This window comes from Merops nubicus, unplaced genomic scaffold (genome assembly GCF_000691845.1).
Source record: "Merops nubicus isolate BGI_N331 unplaced genomic scaffold, ASM69184v1 scaffold7370, whole genome shotgun sequence".
NCBI lineage: Eukaryota > Metazoa > Chordata > Aves > Coraciiformes > Meropidae > Merops > Merops nubicus.
The window spans coordinates 19245-37735 of record NW_008580797.1 but is presented as its reverse complement, the minus strand read 5'-3'; the positions used below and the strand labels follow the sequence as shown (position 1 = coordinate 37735).

Genomic DNA, 18491 nt, shown 5'->3' with positions numbered 1-18491 from the left:
GGAAACAACACCGTTGTTTATAAAGGAAGAAGAAAGGGGACAATTAACTTTGTTGCCGTTGTTTGCACTGATAAATGCAAAAGAGCTGAAATAACAAACCGGGTAAGTACAGTTTCTGTTTCCACCTAAATCTGGGGAGAGACACAGCTTACAAAATCCTTGTAGTACAGGCAGTAGAAAAGAAAAATGCCACCATGTTTCTTTATGTGGAGCTTGTCACCATTTAGATCAGCTTTGTAAGATTTTTAATTATTAAATAGTCTCATTTCAATGTATCTATTTCTTCATCTGATTTCCTTGTTGTTTGTATCACGTGCACAAATCCATGTTTACAGACTCACTGTTTCTAGGATGTGTTAGAGGACTTGTAAAAACAGTTCCTTGAGTGTAGTGGTTTGCTTTATTATTAGTTTTTCAAATGCAGTGATACTAATACCCACCAGTAAATAATCAAATCCTTACTCAGAAGAAATTATTTTTGATGAATGAATAACATTTAAGTGAAATCAATTCTGTTTTGTAAAATGCCAGAACAGCAAACGTTTAAACATCTAATACTTTCTGGAAAAGAAACTGTAACTGATGCAGTTAGACTATCTCAAATGTGATTTGAATTATTCCCCTTGCCTGATAAGATTAAGAATGATGGGAGAAAAAAATCCTTTTACTTCCTCTTATTGTGTTCACTACATTGTCTCACACTTTTGTTCTCATTTTAAAAAAAAAAGTAGGAATCCAAGCTGGACTTGGATTTACAGTTTTTACAGTTTGTCAGTGTTTTAGTAATGCAGGAAAGTTAAATTGTGCTTATAATTTTTTTTAAAAAAAGGTGATTTGGGCAGGGCCTGTGAGGAAATTTATCTTTTCTCAGCATACACATAAAATGAAAATACTTGAATTGTAAAATAATTCTAGTGCACTGGGAAAGATAAGAGGACAAGTAGTTGATCTAGGGTGAAGTTTTATTGTCCCTCCCCCCACCCCACTTAAGTGCTTATATATTCCTTATTTTTTACCCAGGTTAAGTATGTTAAAAAATTTTGTTCTAGGTTCGTCTGACTCATGGAATCAGACACAAAAATATAGTGACATTTCATGAATGGTATGAAACAAGCAACCACCTCTGGCTCATAGTGGAATTATGCACAGGTAAGATAAGCTCAAAAGGTAAAAACAAGGAACTATTTGTAAGTTAGTTATTTGTAAGGGGAGTTAAGTAAAAATTACTTGAGAAAAGCTTTCTAAGGGCAGGCAGCTTCAGCATTCTATAGCACACAATCATAAAGAAACCAAGGAGCAAATCAAGTTATAATGTACAAATGACTTAATATTGTTCAGATTAGTTTTTTGATCAGAAGGCAATTCTGTTGCAAATAGTAAATGATTTGAATTTTCTTTCTGTTCAGTGGAAGTCTTTTGACTGTTATTTTAAGTCATTAATTTGGGAGCTCTCAGAGCTCAAAACTGCACTAAGTGATTCACTGAGTTTAATAGGTTCTTATCAATCCCTTCAAGAAATCCTATAATTTTTTCTGTAGTGGTGATGATGAGGTGTTTCAGACTCCAGGGAGTGTGCTTTACAGGGGAAGGGAAAAAACAGCCAGCTGTGCAAGTGATGCATGTTAGGGTTTTGGTATCTGGAGTTTGTTTCATAGCAAAAGTCCATATTACACCCAGTTTTTCTATCCAAAACTCTGCTTCAAAAAGTAGAAGAGAAGCAGAGGGGTGATTTTGGAAGAACAGAGAAGGGTCTTGTGTTAAGATGGGAAGTCCAGGCAGATATGAGAGATGCTGGGGTTTAAGTGAGAAAGTTGGAGAGTGAAAGTTTAGTCCTGGTCATTTTTGTTTAGTTTTATTTAGTTAGTTTTAGAAAGGGGAAAAAAATCCCCCAAAAAAACAGAGGAAAAAAAAGGAGGAAAACCAAAGACCTGGTACACATGAGTCAAGAAAAGGGCTGTACAAAAATACTGTGTGTGAAGAACAAACAAAGGAACTTATCTCTGGTGGTTTTTTTTTACCTCAGGACCTCAGAATGTAGCTGAGTGTTACAGTTCCTGTGGTCTGTGAGATCAGTGGCAAATTGTGTCATTAGCTTCAGGGTTCATTAAGCTGCCTGAGGGATTTAACAAACCCATTTATACTGTTATACTGTGGTGTGATGCAGACCTGGGTTTGTTTTTTCCCCTTCTGTTTTCTTTGTGAAATAAATCAATATTAAAATAATTTTGAGGTCATGCACTCCATTTAATTGTAGCCAAAATTAATATTTTTGTCACAATATTGGAAATTTTTTTTTCCCTAAACATCTTAGATTTTGTAACTATTAGATAATCTCAAGAAATACTTTTATTATCTGATAAAAGATTTTTGCTTGTCATCTTTTGAAGGAGCTTATATGATGTCCTTGGGGATTATTTATATGGCATCTTCTTTCTATGCACTTGCTGACTATGTGTAAACACATTCCAGGTGGTTCTCTAGAATCTGTTATTGCTCAAGATGAACATCTGCCTGAGGAGGTAGTAAGAGAATTTGGTGTTGAATTAATTACTGGCTTATACCACATTCACCAGCTTGGAATTATCTTCTGTGAACTGACACCTGGAAAGGTAAGGAGGAGTGTTATTTGTAGGGGACACTGCATGTTACATTTAATTAATTATTCCTGTTTTCCTGTTTGGAAAAAGGCTGAGCTTTATGATATGTGAAGACAATGAGAGGCAAGTCCTCAGATATCTAACTGTTATTATACCTATTCTGTCATGCTGCAGAATATTTAGAAGTCACACAAAATGCTAATGAGGGAGTAAAGTTAACTAAACTTGTTGTTAATAACCTTTGCAATTGTTGCTAAATGCCAGTTCAATTATTCACTTTCTCTTGCATGAAAATAAAAATATTTATGTGGTTCCTGACTCTGTGTGTGTGGAATTGATGGGTTGTTTTGACAAAGCCTGTGTTTGTTTTCAAATTACGGAGTCAGTGGAATATAAATGTTTTGCTTACCAGTAACTGGTTCTGATCTTGATCTATAAGTAATCAAGTTGCCCTTCTGAATTTTCTGTCAAGTCTTCCACAAATACTCAGTTTTTGTCACTTGTGGGTCCAAAAGCACTAAAAAATAAAAAATCTGAGTAAAGCATAATGGAGATGACTTGGTGTTCTTCCAGAGAAGAATGCTGCTGTAAAGTGTTCCTTTGAACACAAAACACAGACTGCTAAAGGCTGCTTATTAATTTTTTTCCTCCATCTGACTGGAAGGACTATTTGTCCAAACAACATTTTTGGAATTAGGAAGTTGTTAGTTACAAGAATGAGCATGTAGAGAACTTTTATCATCAGTGGACAAAATCTTTGGAGTTTGCTGCTGAATAAAATTGGGAAGATTCACTTTTTTCCCCTTCAAATAATGTTTCTTTTCATTATACTTTTATTTTCCTATACAGTTTTACTCTGCTTTTAATTTTCTGTAGTAACATCATTGTCCATTTACATTTAATAATGAGTAAATAAAAGTCCACATTAAGACTTTTCAGAGTTCTCTTGTGAGATTCTGTACTCTTTTTGCTTTAAGAAAAAAAGTCAATATTGTTTCACTTAACCAAAAACACTGAAAAGTTTTTCTTTTATAGTGATTGTCTTCTATGTATTTAAATAGTTTGACATGTTGATTTATGTTTTTTTTAACAAATTACTTTATACTTTGTGTTGGTAATTTTGTCAGCTGTCTGTTTTAGTGTATGATACTTGTATGCTGGATTGTCTTTATTCTTTTAGATTCTGCTGGAAGGGACTGGCACTCTAAAATTCAGTAACTTTTGCCTGGCTAAAATAGAAGGTGAAAACTTGGAAGAATTTTTTGCGTTAGTTGGATCTGAAGAAGGGGAAGAAGATGTCAGTGAAAGCACATCACAAAGATACCTGAAAAATAGGTTTCTAGGTATGATATTTTTACTAAAATAGATTTTGAGGTATGATATTTTGACAAGACAAGATTAAATTATACCAAAGGGACACAATGAAAGTAGGAAAAAGCTTTTGTTTGAAGTAATTAGGAGCGAAAACCTTGAAATAAATTAGTTGCTTATCTTTCTGTTGGGGCTGACTGAATTTCTAGAAAAACTGAATATTCAAACCCAAAACTTATCTCTTAAGGAAATTTGTTCAGAAAGTTCATAACTTTGAGAGGGAACAGCACCTGCAAGTGAGTACAGAGGAAAGAAACTGGATTTACAAGTGTGCTTTCTTGATTCTTTGCTGTATCCTGATGAAGGACCACGCTGGAAACACTAAGGCTAAGAACAGACCTTTATTCAGGAAGAAATACAAATCTAATCTCTTTCCTGTTGCCCTTCAGAGCAGCTGTTTTGATGTGTATGGTTAATGGCCCTTTGTCACTTAAAAAAATAAAACCCAAGAACAAAAGAATCCAAAATAAACTTTTTAAGGGACTAGGGAATAGACACTTTTGCTGAGTTTGTGTAATTTCCTTAGAGGTTTTTGAAAGCTGAGCTACTGTTCAGATAGGAACTATTGGAGAAATAGGAACTGTGTATTTCTTTTATTATATTGAGACAGGTTTGTGAGTAAGTTGCTATAATTTCATGTGTGATATTTTCATAGTGTTTTTGTGTGAAAAGAGCTATAACTAGTTCAGATCAGTGATCTACTTGGCTAGCTAGCTGGAGTTTGTAACAGTTTTCTAATCTCATGAAGGTTTGTGCCCTGGCATAGCTTTAAAAAAAATACCAAACCACCAAACCTGATGTAACATTTATTCTGTTATTCACATGAGAATTGGGTTGGTTCATCACTCTGCTAAGTCTGCTTGGCTCTGGAAGCAGTCAAGAGATTTAAAAACATCCTTTGCATTAGTCACAGTGTTGGAAAAGTGTAGCACAAGCCAGCTTGGTTAATAGAAATAAACATCAAAATAGCATATATAATCCTACCTAAATCAGTAAAATGATATGACAGAAGCTTCTTTGGAGCTGCTTATGGTGGGTATCTCAGTTTTCTTACTTGAAAGTGTAGATAATCCCTGACTCACTCAAGTGTTGACACAGCTTTTGAGGTGTTGAACAGGACGGATGTTGACTGAATAATCCATGTGTATTATACATTTTGTATTTTGTAGTCTCTGCAATGTACATGGCTCCAGAAGCAATAAGGGGAGAAGACTTTTCCAAAGCCAGTGATCTGTGGTCCTTGGGATGTCTACTTTATGAAATGTTCTCAGGTTGTAAGTTTGTGTATCTTTTTAGTGTCTGTTATAATAGAAACATAGGCCATGGCTGAGGAGTAAACTGTTCACTTCCCAGGGAGGTTAAGACATAGGAAAGCTGAAGACCTGTTTTAAAGATTTCTTGAAGAATGTACTAACTGTACTTTAAAACCCAAACAAAAAGATCCTTATCAAATAATCGAGTGAATTGATACTTTTAAGTTGTCCTTTTACCTGTGATCTAAATATTGTGATGCTTACCAACATCTATTGTTTAAATACTATGATTTAAAGTTATAGTAGTCCTCAAATTCTGATAGTGTAGCATTTTTAATTTCTGTTTGTAGGAAGACCACCATTCTTCTCAGACAGCTTCTTTGAAGTAATTGAAAAGATTTTATATGAAGATCCATTGCCACCCAGACCAGGAGGTAACATTCTGTTACTGTTTATTGAATCCAATCAGTAACAGTTACAAAGTTAAAGTTTGGCTTTGTACTGTTTCTCCTGAGGCTGATTGCAGGAATTTTTTAACATATAAACAACTTCAATGACCTTGGTGAATGAGCTGTGGTAATTTATTTGGGTCTGGTGTTGTTTTTTTGGGAGGGTGGGGATCCCTTGAAATGCAAAGAGTGTATTTTTTAAGATTCTTCACTGTTGAGCTGAGGGCTCAGCTGAGGGCTGAGCTGGCCACTAAATGAATGATGATACTTCTGTGTTAAGGACATGAATGACAGATGCTCTATGTTAAGGACAAACCAGGATATTCATCCATTCATTTTTTTTTTTCAGATGAAATTACTAATAAAGTAAACTTCTTATCATGGTCTGTAGATAATGATTGCATCTACATTGTGTGATGGTTGGTTTTGCTGCCCAGTACTTATCTTCTCAAGTGCTCCTATTCACAGGTTCTGCCTTTCACCAACCTTCTGCTGAGTTCATTAGTTTGCTTGATGGTTTGCTTCAAAAGGATCCTCAGAAAAGGTAAACTGTCTAATCCATGACAGATGTTTACATCATCTTTTGTCATCTCTGGAGAAAACAGTTACTAGGCTGCTGTATGTGTAGTGTTTTGTAGAGGAAAAGTCATTTCATCCTTCTTTGAAAAAGCACAATTTTCTCTTTTATTACATGCAAAATTAATATTTAGATTAAGTACATCTTAATATTTTTGTAGCTTGTGCTAAATAGATAACTTTGTAATGGGAATTATGGGCAGTTTTAAAATTAGGTGTCTTTGTGGGCACATCTATTTTAGGGGGCTCTGTCACAGGGTTCACAACCTTTGCCTGGTATCTCTCTGTGGAGCTGGATGTATCTTAGAGTTGCTTTGTTGTTTTTCAAAAGGCTGAACTGGACAGAGCTGTTGCATCACCCCTTCTGGAGAGGATCCCTCAGTCTTTTTGATGAGGATTCTGCAGACAGCCAGACAAGCTCAAGGTACTCAAACTTCAAGGAAGTCTTCTTTTAGAGTAAATATAAGAAAAAAAACCCAACATTAGGTTTCTGTAAATGTTATAATTTTTAAATTTTGCTTATGATTTCCATGTTGATAACTAAGTGATGTCTGGAACTGTGCACCATGCAGGGAGCTGCTTTGGATGCTTAGGAATTTTATTGTCCTGTTAGTGTATTGCACTGTTCACTTTCAACAAACTCCTTCCTCCTGGCTCTAGGATGTGTTAAAATTTACACCTGAACTAATTCATTTGCTTTTATAATATCAATGTCATTTTTCCTACCATTTTTTCTTTTTTTTCTGAAAATGTTTGTGGACTTTTGTAAATATGGGTCAATTTTATCTCTAGTGAGGTTTTTTTTGTTTGTTTTCATGCATTAGTCTTAGAGCATCACAAAGCCTATCAGGAGAGTATCTTAGATTTGTTGTTCAGCCTTACAGCCTTGCAAATGCAGCTGACCCATATTCTTTGCTTATGACATAAACCATTAATCTAGTGGGGTTTTTTTTCTAAATTTGCAATATTCTACACTGCTATACATGCAGAAAACCCCAAACCTTTTGTGAAAACAGGTTCTAGGTATTAAAAAGTTAAATTTCTTCAACATTCCTCTTATATTTTTAAATTCTTGTGTTGTTTAATACCTATTTCTGATACTAGCACTGCAGTGTTTTTGTTTTTAACATTTATTCTAATTTCCCAAACCTTTTGTGAAAACAGGTTCTAGGTATTAAAAAGTTAAATTTCTTCAACATTCCTCTTATTTTTAAATTCTTGTGGTGTTTAATACCTATTTCTGATACCAGTACTGCAGTGGTTTTGTTTTCTAATTTGAGCTGCAGCTCTGTCTTGTTAATTTTAGTACTGCCTTCACCAAGGCAGATGAGAAATCAAGATTTAAAGTTTATACCACACAGTAAGAATTTATTCAAGGTTTTAGCAAGCCTTATGCCACGACACCACAGTGCTGAACTTTGAGGAATTTTCAGAGGCTCAGAAGAATCTTAATCTACTAAATATTGGGCTGTTTGACCATACTCTTGAGAGTTTTCCAATACCTCTGAAACAGCCACTGAGGTTTGCACTGAAAGATAAGACCAAGGCAGGGCATGGGCTTGATGTGCAAAAGAAGCTCAATCCTTTTTCTTTCCCAGCTGTGAAGCCTGTGTGTCTATTGCTTTCACATCATGGCTTTGATTAATACTTGATATCCTGGGGAGCCTTCAGAATGGTTGTATGACACAGTTCCATGTGAATAGTGGCAGGGTATATTAATAAAACCCCAAACCACCAAAATCAATAAGCTTGCAACTAAGTCTGATGTGTAAATCCTTTTAATCATTATGCAAAAAAAAAGTAGTTTTTCTTGATCTTGACTTAGGCTACAGACTTCATTATTAGAAGTAGGAATAGAATTACTTTTTCCAGTGAAGATTGAACAGTCTGTAAAGCTTTTAATATTTCTTTATAGCTCTGGTGTTCTAGGTTAATAACTGAACTTTTCTCATTTCTCTCATGCAAGAATTTTTAATATTCTCCAAGTCATTTGCTGTAAACTTATTTTTCATCATTGCCATTACTAATATAAAAATGTATAACAGATTTTGGTAGTATGCTGTTTGAGAGAATAACAGCTAAATTGTGTGCTAGTAATTGCTACAAATCATGGATGTGATCCCTGTGTTGGTTTGGGTTTTAAATCTGTGTTAATAACTTTTATTAAACAGCAGTGAAACCATAGAGACATCAGTGTCTTGGAATGCCAGAGAGCCAGTGGATACTCATAAAAATCTAGATGACTTGCCATCCTCCAGAGCAGATAAGCCACCAAGCAAGCCTTTCAAAATAGGTAATACTGTTCATGGTGTTAGTTTGAAGAATTTTGTGTCCTGTGAATTTTGTCAGTTTACCAACATGCTTATTTATTGTGTTTTATTTGTCTTTAACTTCTGATTGCAAGTTCATGTTCTCTTTTCAGTAGGAACTCAGGCTGAATTGCACCCAAAAAGTGCAGTTGATGGGGAATCAAATGAATCCATATTTCTTCTCAGGTATGAAAACCAAAAGAACAACTAGAAAACACTTAACTCTGTATATTTGGTGTGTTTTGTTTTGTTTTTTTTTTTCCCTTGTTTCTTCAGGCATTTTATTGTTTTCCTTGTAGCATTTTGTTACTGTATCTCCTGAATTTTCTATCCCAGGTTTAATTGGTATTAAGATACCTTTGAAGAGTTGCAAGAGTTTCTGTCATTGAAGCAGTGCTTTAATGGCTTTATTCCACTGGTTTTCTGGAAGCAGACTTATGATTTCTTAGCTGTTTGTCTGAACAGAAGAATTTATTTAAAACCTCCTTTCCTGAAGCAGTGCTTTAATGGCTTTATTCCACTGGTTTTCTGGAAGCAGACTTATGATTTCTTAGCTGTCTGAACAGAAAAATTTATTTAAAACTTCCTTTCCTTCTCCATGTATATGAGAATATTCTTTGAATATACTTGTTAAATACACAGGAATAAGCATTCAACTTTAGATCCACTACTAAATTCTGCCTGCAGCTTTTCATCACAAGCTGGTAACAATCTGCCAAGTACTACACAGGTATTAAACAAAAACCAGTGATTGGTTTGAAAGTGATTTGTTTTAGCTGAGGCCTCATTCTGAAACTTTATGCTAGCTTTCAAACAAGAAAGATTAGCTTGTAAAATAGATGTGGTTCTTGTTATCATTAAGAAGAAACATTCCAGTTTGAAACTAAATACTCTTTCAAGCCTCTTGCATAACCTGAAATAAGGCTCTTGCACATTCTGGTGTGTCTACTTTTCCAGTTATTTCAGTTGGTTTTAATAAAGTATGACTTTCCACCTCACTTAAAACTTCTGTCATCACAGCAAAACCCATACTATGAGTAATTTAAATAACTTTTGCTGTTTGATTTAGCAATCTACTGAAAAGAGAGGCTACACAGACATCACACTTCATACAAATCATCTAACCCAAATTATGTTGGGAATGAGAGTAGAGAAAAATAAGTATTTTTAACAACAGGTTTGATAACAAATACATTTATTTTAAAGTGAAACTTGAAATATAATACAAACAATTATTTTCTGAAATTCTCTTTGCTTCAGTGCTATAACTCCTCAAAGCAGCATGGGTTACCTGCTAAAGTTTTAGAGCACTGCAGTGAAAGGAAGCTGCTGACCTGGCACTTGGCACCAGAATTTACCTAGCTGCTGGAGTGGTTAGTCAGCTTTGATCAGCAGTAGCTGCTTCTACATGTGCAAAGGGCACAGATTTATTTCAACTAGTTCAATTCAGTGATGATCTGTCTTGTTTTAACCTGAGAAACCTGCTGAGAAATGGAAAAGCAGGAGACACTTTTTTCTATCTCAAACACATAAAAAAGAAAATTAGATTTGTGGGGCAATAAAACCCCAAACCAAATCTACATGTTTTGAAGCATATAGGAATCTAGAATATTTTTTTCAGCTTCCTAGCTAGAAATCAGACTTTTGTTTGGTTCAGGAGACCAATTAAATTTCCAAGCAGCTCCTGATACTTTTTTTTTAACATAAAAGTTAGAACATCTTATGCAGTTTTATGCAGCTAATAGGTAATATTTTGTCACTCCTTCATTTTACTCTAAGTTTCTGTTGAAAATAGATAAAAGATGCCTTTTTAAGAAAACAAGTATGAGAACAACTATTTTAGTCCTTGGATCATTGATTTTCATAAGTATTTTTCCTTTTGTTTGCAGTTTATATTTTTAATTTAGTTGCTTTTTCTAGCAGATAAAACTGAGTTGCAACTAAATGTGTATTACTTTCTGCTAATCAAGAAAACATGTTCCTTTGAAACTGTTGATTAAATTAGTTTCCTGGCCTGCCAATTTTAATAATTCTTAAGTTGCTTTTAAACAATTTAAATTAATGTATACTACAAAAAAAAAAGTTCATAATTCTTAAGTTGCTTTTAAACAATTTAATGTATACTACAAAAAAAGTTCATTAGCAGCTTGATGAAAATCACAAATTTACAGTGTTCTGGTCTCTCCTTCCTTCATTTTCTAGTTAACAGAGAGGATTTCTGAAAAGGGAAACTGAGTAGTAAACCCAGTTCACATTCATATATGGGAATTAGGCAGATTTTCATTCTCATGACTTAGCCAAGACTTGGGAGTCAGAAAGAAAGAACATAAAATAAATCACAATTTATTTACAGTGTTCTGGTCTCTCCTTCCTTCATTTTCTAGTTAACAGAGAGGATTTCTGAAAAGGGAAACTGAGTAGTAAACCCAGTTCACATTCATATATGGGAATTAGGCAGTTTTTAGTTCTCATGACTTAGCCAAGAGTTGGCAGTCAGAACATAAAATAAATTGCAATTTATTGTCAAAGTAATTCTCTTCATATGTTGTTTGTTCTTAAGAATTAAGATAATCTTGTTTTATCTCTCCATCCAGTTTGGAGAGTGACTAGGGATGAGAAAAAATAATCAAATTGTGTGGATTTAACAACAGGGGAAAAAAAACAAATCCAAACAAACCCCAAACCACACAGGCCTTCCCATTTCTGACAAACAAATCCCAACCTAGTCAGAAGGCATTTAAAGACTCAGAGTTCATGTGTAGTGGAGGGGTCAGGCATATCATCATTTGTCCTTGTCAGCTTTGGAAGTTTACTGTAGGGCATGAAATTTTCACAAGAGCAACAAAAAAGTGGTTTGCAGTGAAACTTCATCTCTTTGTTGGTTTTGTTTTCCTTTTTCTTTCTTTTGTTTCAGCTCTCGTCCCACACCTAGAACTAGCATAGCAGTAGAACTGAGTGATGCTGCTACATCCCAGATCCAGAATTCTCCACAAAAAGATTCATGCTTGAAAAAGGTGAGTGGAAAAATACTTTTAAGAAATGGTGTTTTCTTGATAGTTAGAATTTTAGCCTGGATTCTGTGGCAAAGTAAACTTTCTTCCCCATTCTTCCATAGTCATAACAGGAAAGCAGTTCCTACAGAGGGCAGGTTATTTGAAAAATATTTGCAGAACTTCAGATGTAAAAGTAAAGAAAGAGACTTAGTCTCCTTTTTTTTTTCCCAGTGTATAAATGGGATAATGCTTTCTTCTTTCCTCTCAGCCTGCTTGGACCTGGTGCTTTTTCTTACAGCATGCTTCTTTATCATAATCTTTAGTTGACCCTATCTGCTACTTCATAAAGTAATTTAGAATATGTTGTTTATGTGGTCAAACTGTGTGGTATAATGTGGAAATGAAGTGTTCTGGAAACAAAAACACTTCCTTTTTTTGTTGTGCCATACAGTTTTTGAAAAAACTTTGTTCTTGTTCTAGGCTAAAAATCCATGCTCAAGTCAGCAGGACGTGGAGTCAACAGTGAAAGAGCTCATTTACACTGAGTCTGATCTTATCCTAACACCCATCATTGACAATCCAAAGGTACAGCAAAACAAAATATAAGATCCAGGAACTTGTGGGTGAGGCTATTTTTGCAGATAAATCTTTAATCAGGGTGAAACTCCTTTCCTGTCTCAAATTTCTTATTTAAGAGCAGTTCCACCCAGTCATCTGGCAAGCTCTCAATTTTTTGGCAGTCTTTTAAAATCCTATTGTGTTACTAATTTGGAGAACTGAGTTATTTTGGAATTGAATACTAATATTAAGTAATGTCTTACAAGAAATAGAAGCTACTAAATGCTTTTGTAGATCTGTTTTCTGATAACTTGCTTTGATACCTGTTTCTTAATTGAATACAAAACTGTGTTTTGGTATACTCCAAACAAGGCCATCTGTGAAGCCTTCAAGGTTAGGAGTTAGAGCTTTACAGAGGAATTTCTGTTTCTCTTTAAACTTCAGAAACGATAATGTTGCTAATAAATATTAACTCTGGAGAAGAAGACCTGAAGTTAGAAGAATTGCCCATCCAGTTTCTGTCCTCTAACAGTTTGTGATGAGTTCTCTTGAGCAGAGATTGATTCCTGACAGTGAAGGGAAGCCCAAGAAAGAGTCATAGCTGTGCACTGACAGTGTGATGTGCATGTGTGGCCACATGGCTGCTATTGGTAGAAGGAATGATAGGCAAGAGCCCCTTTTGTCTTCCTTCCACTGCTGTGCCTAGAAAAAATGAAATCATTTTAGCAACTTTACTCAGTAAGTGTTGGATGCAGGGAACAGAAGATTTTTCACTGGAGTGAGCATCTGACTCATGAAGAATGTCTTGCAGCTTTTAGTTGCTCTATTGCTTTGGTGTAACAAGCTTGTTTGCTTTAATGGGATTCCTAAAACTCTCAAAAATTAAAAATATTGCACAGCTGGATAAAGGCACTGCCCAACAATACTGTTTTAATGTGCTTGGGGTGCAGGACATTGTTCCCAGTGGGGAATTCCAAAGGTAATTATGCATTTGAATGCCACCTCTGTAAATTCTCTGTCTCAGGACTCCACAGAAAGCCTGAGCCTTTCACCACTTCTCTTCTTACTGCAAGGGGAAGAGATGAGCTTAGGGATGTGTGTACTTACTAAAGTGCACTCAGACTAATCTCCTGACTGTGCAATGCCAGACTCAGAATCAGTGCAACAGCCCATGAAATTCCAGGGACATGGATTGGGAGTCGCTGCCTGCTGGGGGATCTCCAGCCTGAAGAGTGATACTGACACCTGGTAAAGCTGAAGAGCTGGCAACTTCATCTCCTCAAAGGCATTTGCTACATGCTGGCAGTTCTAAAAGCTGAAATGTCAACTTGTATTGTAAAATTTCCCTGTGTCCTGCAGATCTGTGGAAGCAAAGACTTTTTTTAGCAACTGGCTCTCTCGAGTTCCACCTGGGTGTCATCTGTCAGAGGCCAAATTCCCATGTACAGTTGCCTTTTTTGTATGCTTTAGTTACTGAAAATCACACTCAGATGCTCCATCACTGAGCAGGCATCCAATTCCATGACATACCAGATGATGTGTTGGGGGGTGGGAAAAAAAAACACCCTAACTTATGAATGATTAGGTGGTGATAATGTGACTTTTTATAGTCTAGAATTATCTAGTGTACACATAGATCTATTTACTATATGGCAATGAATTACTAAAATATTTCATATCTCAGCTGCTAAGTTCCTTTCTGTAGCTTTTGGAACTCAAATGCAAGGATTTTTCCATGATATAAGCAAGATAAAAATATCAACTGAAAAAAAAACCACTATGATTTTGTATTCCCATTTAAAAAAAAACAAATCACTTAAATGGAAATACCAACAATTTAATTATATTCAAAACATAGAGTTAAATTTCAAATATCTGCTTGGAAGAAATCCATACCAGAAAACAATAGCAAATGCCTCAGTAGTGAGCAGTGGTTTGTACACCCATCCTGTACAATTTTTGCATCTTTGTTTTCAGGTGAAAGGTTTCCAGAAATGTACTAAACCTAGTTGTAATGTGCTTTGTTTTTGCAGATAATGAAGCAAGTGCCAGTTAGATTTGACTTGAAAACTTTACATGTCCCAGCCTATTCAGGTGTGGATCTGCTGATGCTGGTGTAACTTGCTGTCAGAAGGACCCCTAGCCTCCCTTTGCAGATGATGAGCTGTCACAGCAGCAGAACTCTGAACTGTTCTGAAACTCAGGCTGCATGTATCTCATTTTTAGCTAGACCAATTTTGGATAGACTTTTCAAGTGTTAACAGTTCTACACCCTTACTTTCTCTTCTGCTTTCAGTTACAAGCCCATGCTCAAAAGCTTTGAAAATGAGACAATCAACACTGTTTCAGGGTGAGAAAAACAGTGTTTTCTCCCCTGTGTTGTTTTTGTCAACAACTGGCATGTTTTAACTCAAATATTCAGCCAGACAAAAAAAATGACAAATGTAGAGAAGCAAATGAAAAGAGGATCTTAAACTGTGGGGTCTTGGTTGGCCACGATACCAGGCAGCCTTCCCAGTCCCACCTTTAATTATGAGATGTTATGGGAACCATGTTCCCAGAAGGCAGTGTGGGGTTGTGTGGGGGTTGTTTTTTTGTTCTGGTCAGTTTTTAATGCCTAGAAAGGCTGCTGTTATTTCTGAAAACAAAAGGCTGCTCATTGTCATGAGTGTAGCGTTTCTTCCCCTGGAACATTTCCTTTCATCTGTTTAAGGAAGTATTATTACACTTTGCTGTGCTTGAAGAGGGATGCCAACCAGATTCTAGTCCTCCTAGAATTCACATAGCACATCTTTCTAGGCATAAAAGTTCCTTTTTTCTTTCAATAAAGTATGTCTTTTGGAGGGTGAATTTGTTCAAGAAATTTGCTGGCTGGGAAGGATCACAACATCCCCCTGTCTCCCAGCCAAGACTGTAGTAACAGAAAATATTTTTAATTTGGCTAACATCCTGGGCAAAAATGGTCAGATTCTAATGCTGAAGGGGTGTGTGTGTGTGTGTGTTTTATTTTATATCACATTTAAGTAGCTAATTTATCACACTTCTGTTCTGACAAGTTGTTTAAGATGGGTTTTGTGGTTACACATTTAAGTAGCTAATTTATCACACTGCTGTTCTGATAAGTTGTTTAATATGGGGTTTGTGGTTATAACACTTTCAGGGTTGTAGCTTTTTTCTGGGCAACTTTCTTGATTGGTTTTGAAGAGACTAAATTGATGCAGCTTGTCAATAATGATTAAAGACAGTATGGGAAAATGAAGTTACAGACCTGAAATCCAAATCTCTTTTTGCTTTTACTAGTGTAAATTATAGTTGCCTTCATTAGTTACTTAAGTGTCAAATGGGAGTAACAGAAGATATGCTTTGAAATATTCTGTACTGAAGCATTTCAGGATGGCAGATAAGTTATTAATAAATCAAAGCTGAGGGAATGGATGGCTGCTAGAGTGAAGTGATCCACTGAGACTAGCAGGGAAGTCTTGAAAAAATCTCTTAAAAAAATCTCTGTTCATGTACAGGGGTCAGTGAATTGAACCACAGGATTTATGTTAATCATCCTAGTGATGACTTCTTTGTGTTCCCCCTCAAGTCATCTGTGTTCTGATGCTACTAAGGCTTAACTAGGTGGATACATACCTGCAGGAGTAACTGTGCACATTCTCACTTTACTGACTCTGAGGAGATTTTGCTGGCTTTTGATTTTGCCTCAAATTTACTTCAATGAAACTGCACTTTCTTAGTAAGAATTTATAGTGATTAGGGACAGCAACTACCTTTCCTAAATATAATACCAGTAAATGATTACTTAAATGAAGTCCAAGGACTTACCAAGTTGCACTTTCAAAAACATTGAGGCTTTTATTGCTATATTTTTATGCTTTTTGTAATATTTTTTAATTTCTATAATTTTCAGACATGAATTATAACAAGTTTATTTCATGTTTTAAGTACTAAAATTATAACTGGATCCAAACTTTGGAATCTGTTCATGTTGGTGTTACTTTATGGTGAGTTAAAGCAACATTAAAGATCCATAATCTTTAACTATTTGTTTGCTTCTTCTGGGCAGCTGAGAAGCTGTCATCAGTGACAGAGAGGGACTGGAATGACTTCTTGGAACAAGTCTGCTCCCTGCTTGATTCCACTGAGAAGAACACAGGAGCAGCACGTGCCAAACTGAACTTGCTGCACTACCTGTGCACTCTGGCTGTCCACGAGGAAGTTGCAAGCAGGCTCATGAGCTCTCAGCTGGTAAATAATAAAGCTCTGAAAGAATCAACAGGGTTGTGCATACACCATGGCAAAAATGAGCTGCTTTTAGTTATATTTCAAGAAATCCTTGGTGTGCTAGCAAAAATAATAATGCCAATTAAGTACAAAATATTGGGGGGGGGAAAGACTACATTCCATGACAGCTTTTTTAAAAATGCTGAGGGAAAATAATCCTTTCTGTTAGATTTCAGATACATTTATCTATAGATTTGTTGTGTTACTAAAGAGTCTGGGGTAAAAACTGATCTTGATGGAGAGTGTGAAATAATACATGATGAAATGTTACTCTTTGTAAAATCATGAAGTGAACTTTTTCCAGCCTTCTCTGGCATGTTTCAATTGCTGAATGAGTTTTATTTGGCCATGTGTCAGTAAAGAATAGCAATAAGGACTTGAAACTTTCACCAAGCCCTGAAATTCACTGGTGTTTATTTTCTTCAAACTAGTTTCCAATATTGCTGCAGCAGCTTCGTGCAGCTGCCAACTGGGATATGTAAGTAACAGATGAATTTGTTCAGATATGGAATTTTGATTTAACAGGATATTTGAGGAGTGTTTTAGCCTGTTGGACTGCTGTGGTAGCTGACTGGCAGTATTTTGGTGTATATAACATGGAATTTTTTAGCAATGAATTAATATAGTCAGTTGATTATGTGTTCTGCAGGACTGAAGATTATAGACAATCTCTAAAATTTTATTTATGGGTTATATAATTTACTGTATCAAATAGTGTTACTTAAATCACTGAATAAACCAGCCCACATCACAGTAGTGGTAAACCAGCTACAATAGTAGTTTTTTCTTGTAATTATTTGTTTAAATTTAAACACTTGTTGTAGAGATTTCAGTGTGATAGTGCCCTCTGCTGTTTGTTTCATCAATGTTGATTTTATTATTCCAGTTTTTTTTCTGTAATGAAAGATTTAAAACTGATTTGCTGATATAGATTTAAGCTGTGTTTTGTCAGCTACACTAAAAAGTTTAAAATGATTTGTAGGTTTTTTTTCTGTTATAAGAAAACCAAACATGAGCATGGCTGGTTAGTAAGAATATAACAACCTAAAGAATCTTCATTCTTCAGTGCTAAAGGGAAGAAGTGTCTTTATGCATGGATTTATTGCTAAATTGAGCAAAGATATATTTATTTCCTTTGCATCATCAAATTATTTCTAAGAAGCTCTGAGCTGCAAATAACTCTTCCAATATTTCCCACCCTTAGCAATCCATAAAATATAAATAAGATGTAATTGTTTTTGTGATGTTTGTGAAATGCTTTTTCTATATCCACAAAAAAACCCTGATTTGCTACACAGACGTGCCAAAGCTGCTCGAGTGATTGGGTTACTGGCATTGCACACATCTGAGCTGGGAGAACATGTGCCTGTCTCTGAGGTAACTGCCTCCTTTTTGTTTTGGACAGGGTGGGGGGAGTTTTATTGATGCTTTTACTATTTATGTCCAAAACTTTCACAGCTTGTTTGGAATGCTGCTTTATTTTCTCTCATGTGTGTCAATAGGAATACAGCTAATCAAGCATATAAACTTCTAGGTAGTCATGGGTCTGATCTCTACTCACCTGTGGCAGAACCAGTGATAAAGTTCCAGCCTCTTCCTCTCCTTTTCAGAAAATTAAGTGGTCACTGTCATGCTTCTTACCTGTGTGTGTAACAGGAAAATGTTAAGATATTTGGTTATCCTGAAAGGTAATTATTATAACTAGTGTAAAAATAGTGCAAAAAATTCTTAGAAATCTGTTTTTCCCAAGAAGTTATTGAGACAGGACTAATGTGAGATTCCTTGTAGTGAAGGGCAGGTTGTTTTCTGTACAGAAGAAAAACACTTTTCACCCTTTTTTCATTTTGCATGCTTAGTAGTTGACTTAAACAGAAGACTAATTAGACCAATTGATCTCAGTGTCCTTTCTGCATGTAACACACACACAAGTCAAGGTATTCAATATCTGTTTAAAGTGTGAACATGACATTGTCTGCTTCATGAGGTGACATCAGAACTTGAAAGTACTGATGTTTGAATGTGAAAAGGAGCCACCAACCACACATAGCAAACATGCCTCCACACTGTGCAGAGCTCAAATTTTTTGGTGTTCCAGGTC

At 35.5% G+C, this 18491-nt stretch overlaps 1 protein-coding gene across 1 annotated transcript in view; it reads left to right on the top strand.

Annotated features, from left to right (window-relative positions):
• The window catches only part of ULK4 (unc-51 like kinase 4), a gene marked incomplete at its 3' end in the record, with an annotated part of 34199 nt that overhangs the window by 30 nt on the left and 15678 nt on the right, over positions 1-18491 (top strand). Inside the window, exons 1-16 of the mRNA XM_008939885.1 lie at positions 1-102; positions 1050-1149; positions 2470-2609; positions 3778-3940; positions 5138-5239; positions 5572-5655; positions 6139-6214; positions 6578-6670; positions 8418-8539; positions 8672-8741; positions 11470-11569; positions 12029-12133; positions 14140-14200; positions 16176-16357; positions 16825-16871; positions 17692-17770. The exon at positions 1-102 is cut by the window's left edge and continues 30 nt beyond it. Of these exons, the coding sequence (XP_008938133.1) occupies positions 1-102; positions 1050-1149; positions 2470-2609; positions 3778-3940; positions 5138-5239; positions 5572-5655; positions 6139-6214; positions 6578-6670; positions 8418-8539; positions 8672-8741; positions 11470-11569; positions 12029-12133; positions 14140-14200; positions 16176-16357; positions 16825-16871; positions 17692-17770 (1626 nt within the window). The remainder of the gene's footprint in view (positions 103-1049; positions 1150-2469; positions 2610-3777; positions 3941-5137; positions 5240-5571; positions 5656-6138; positions 6215-6577; positions 6671-8417; positions 8540-8671; positions 8742-11469; positions 11570-12028; positions 12134-14139; positions 14201-16175; positions 16358-16824; positions 16872-17691; positions 17771-18491) is intronic.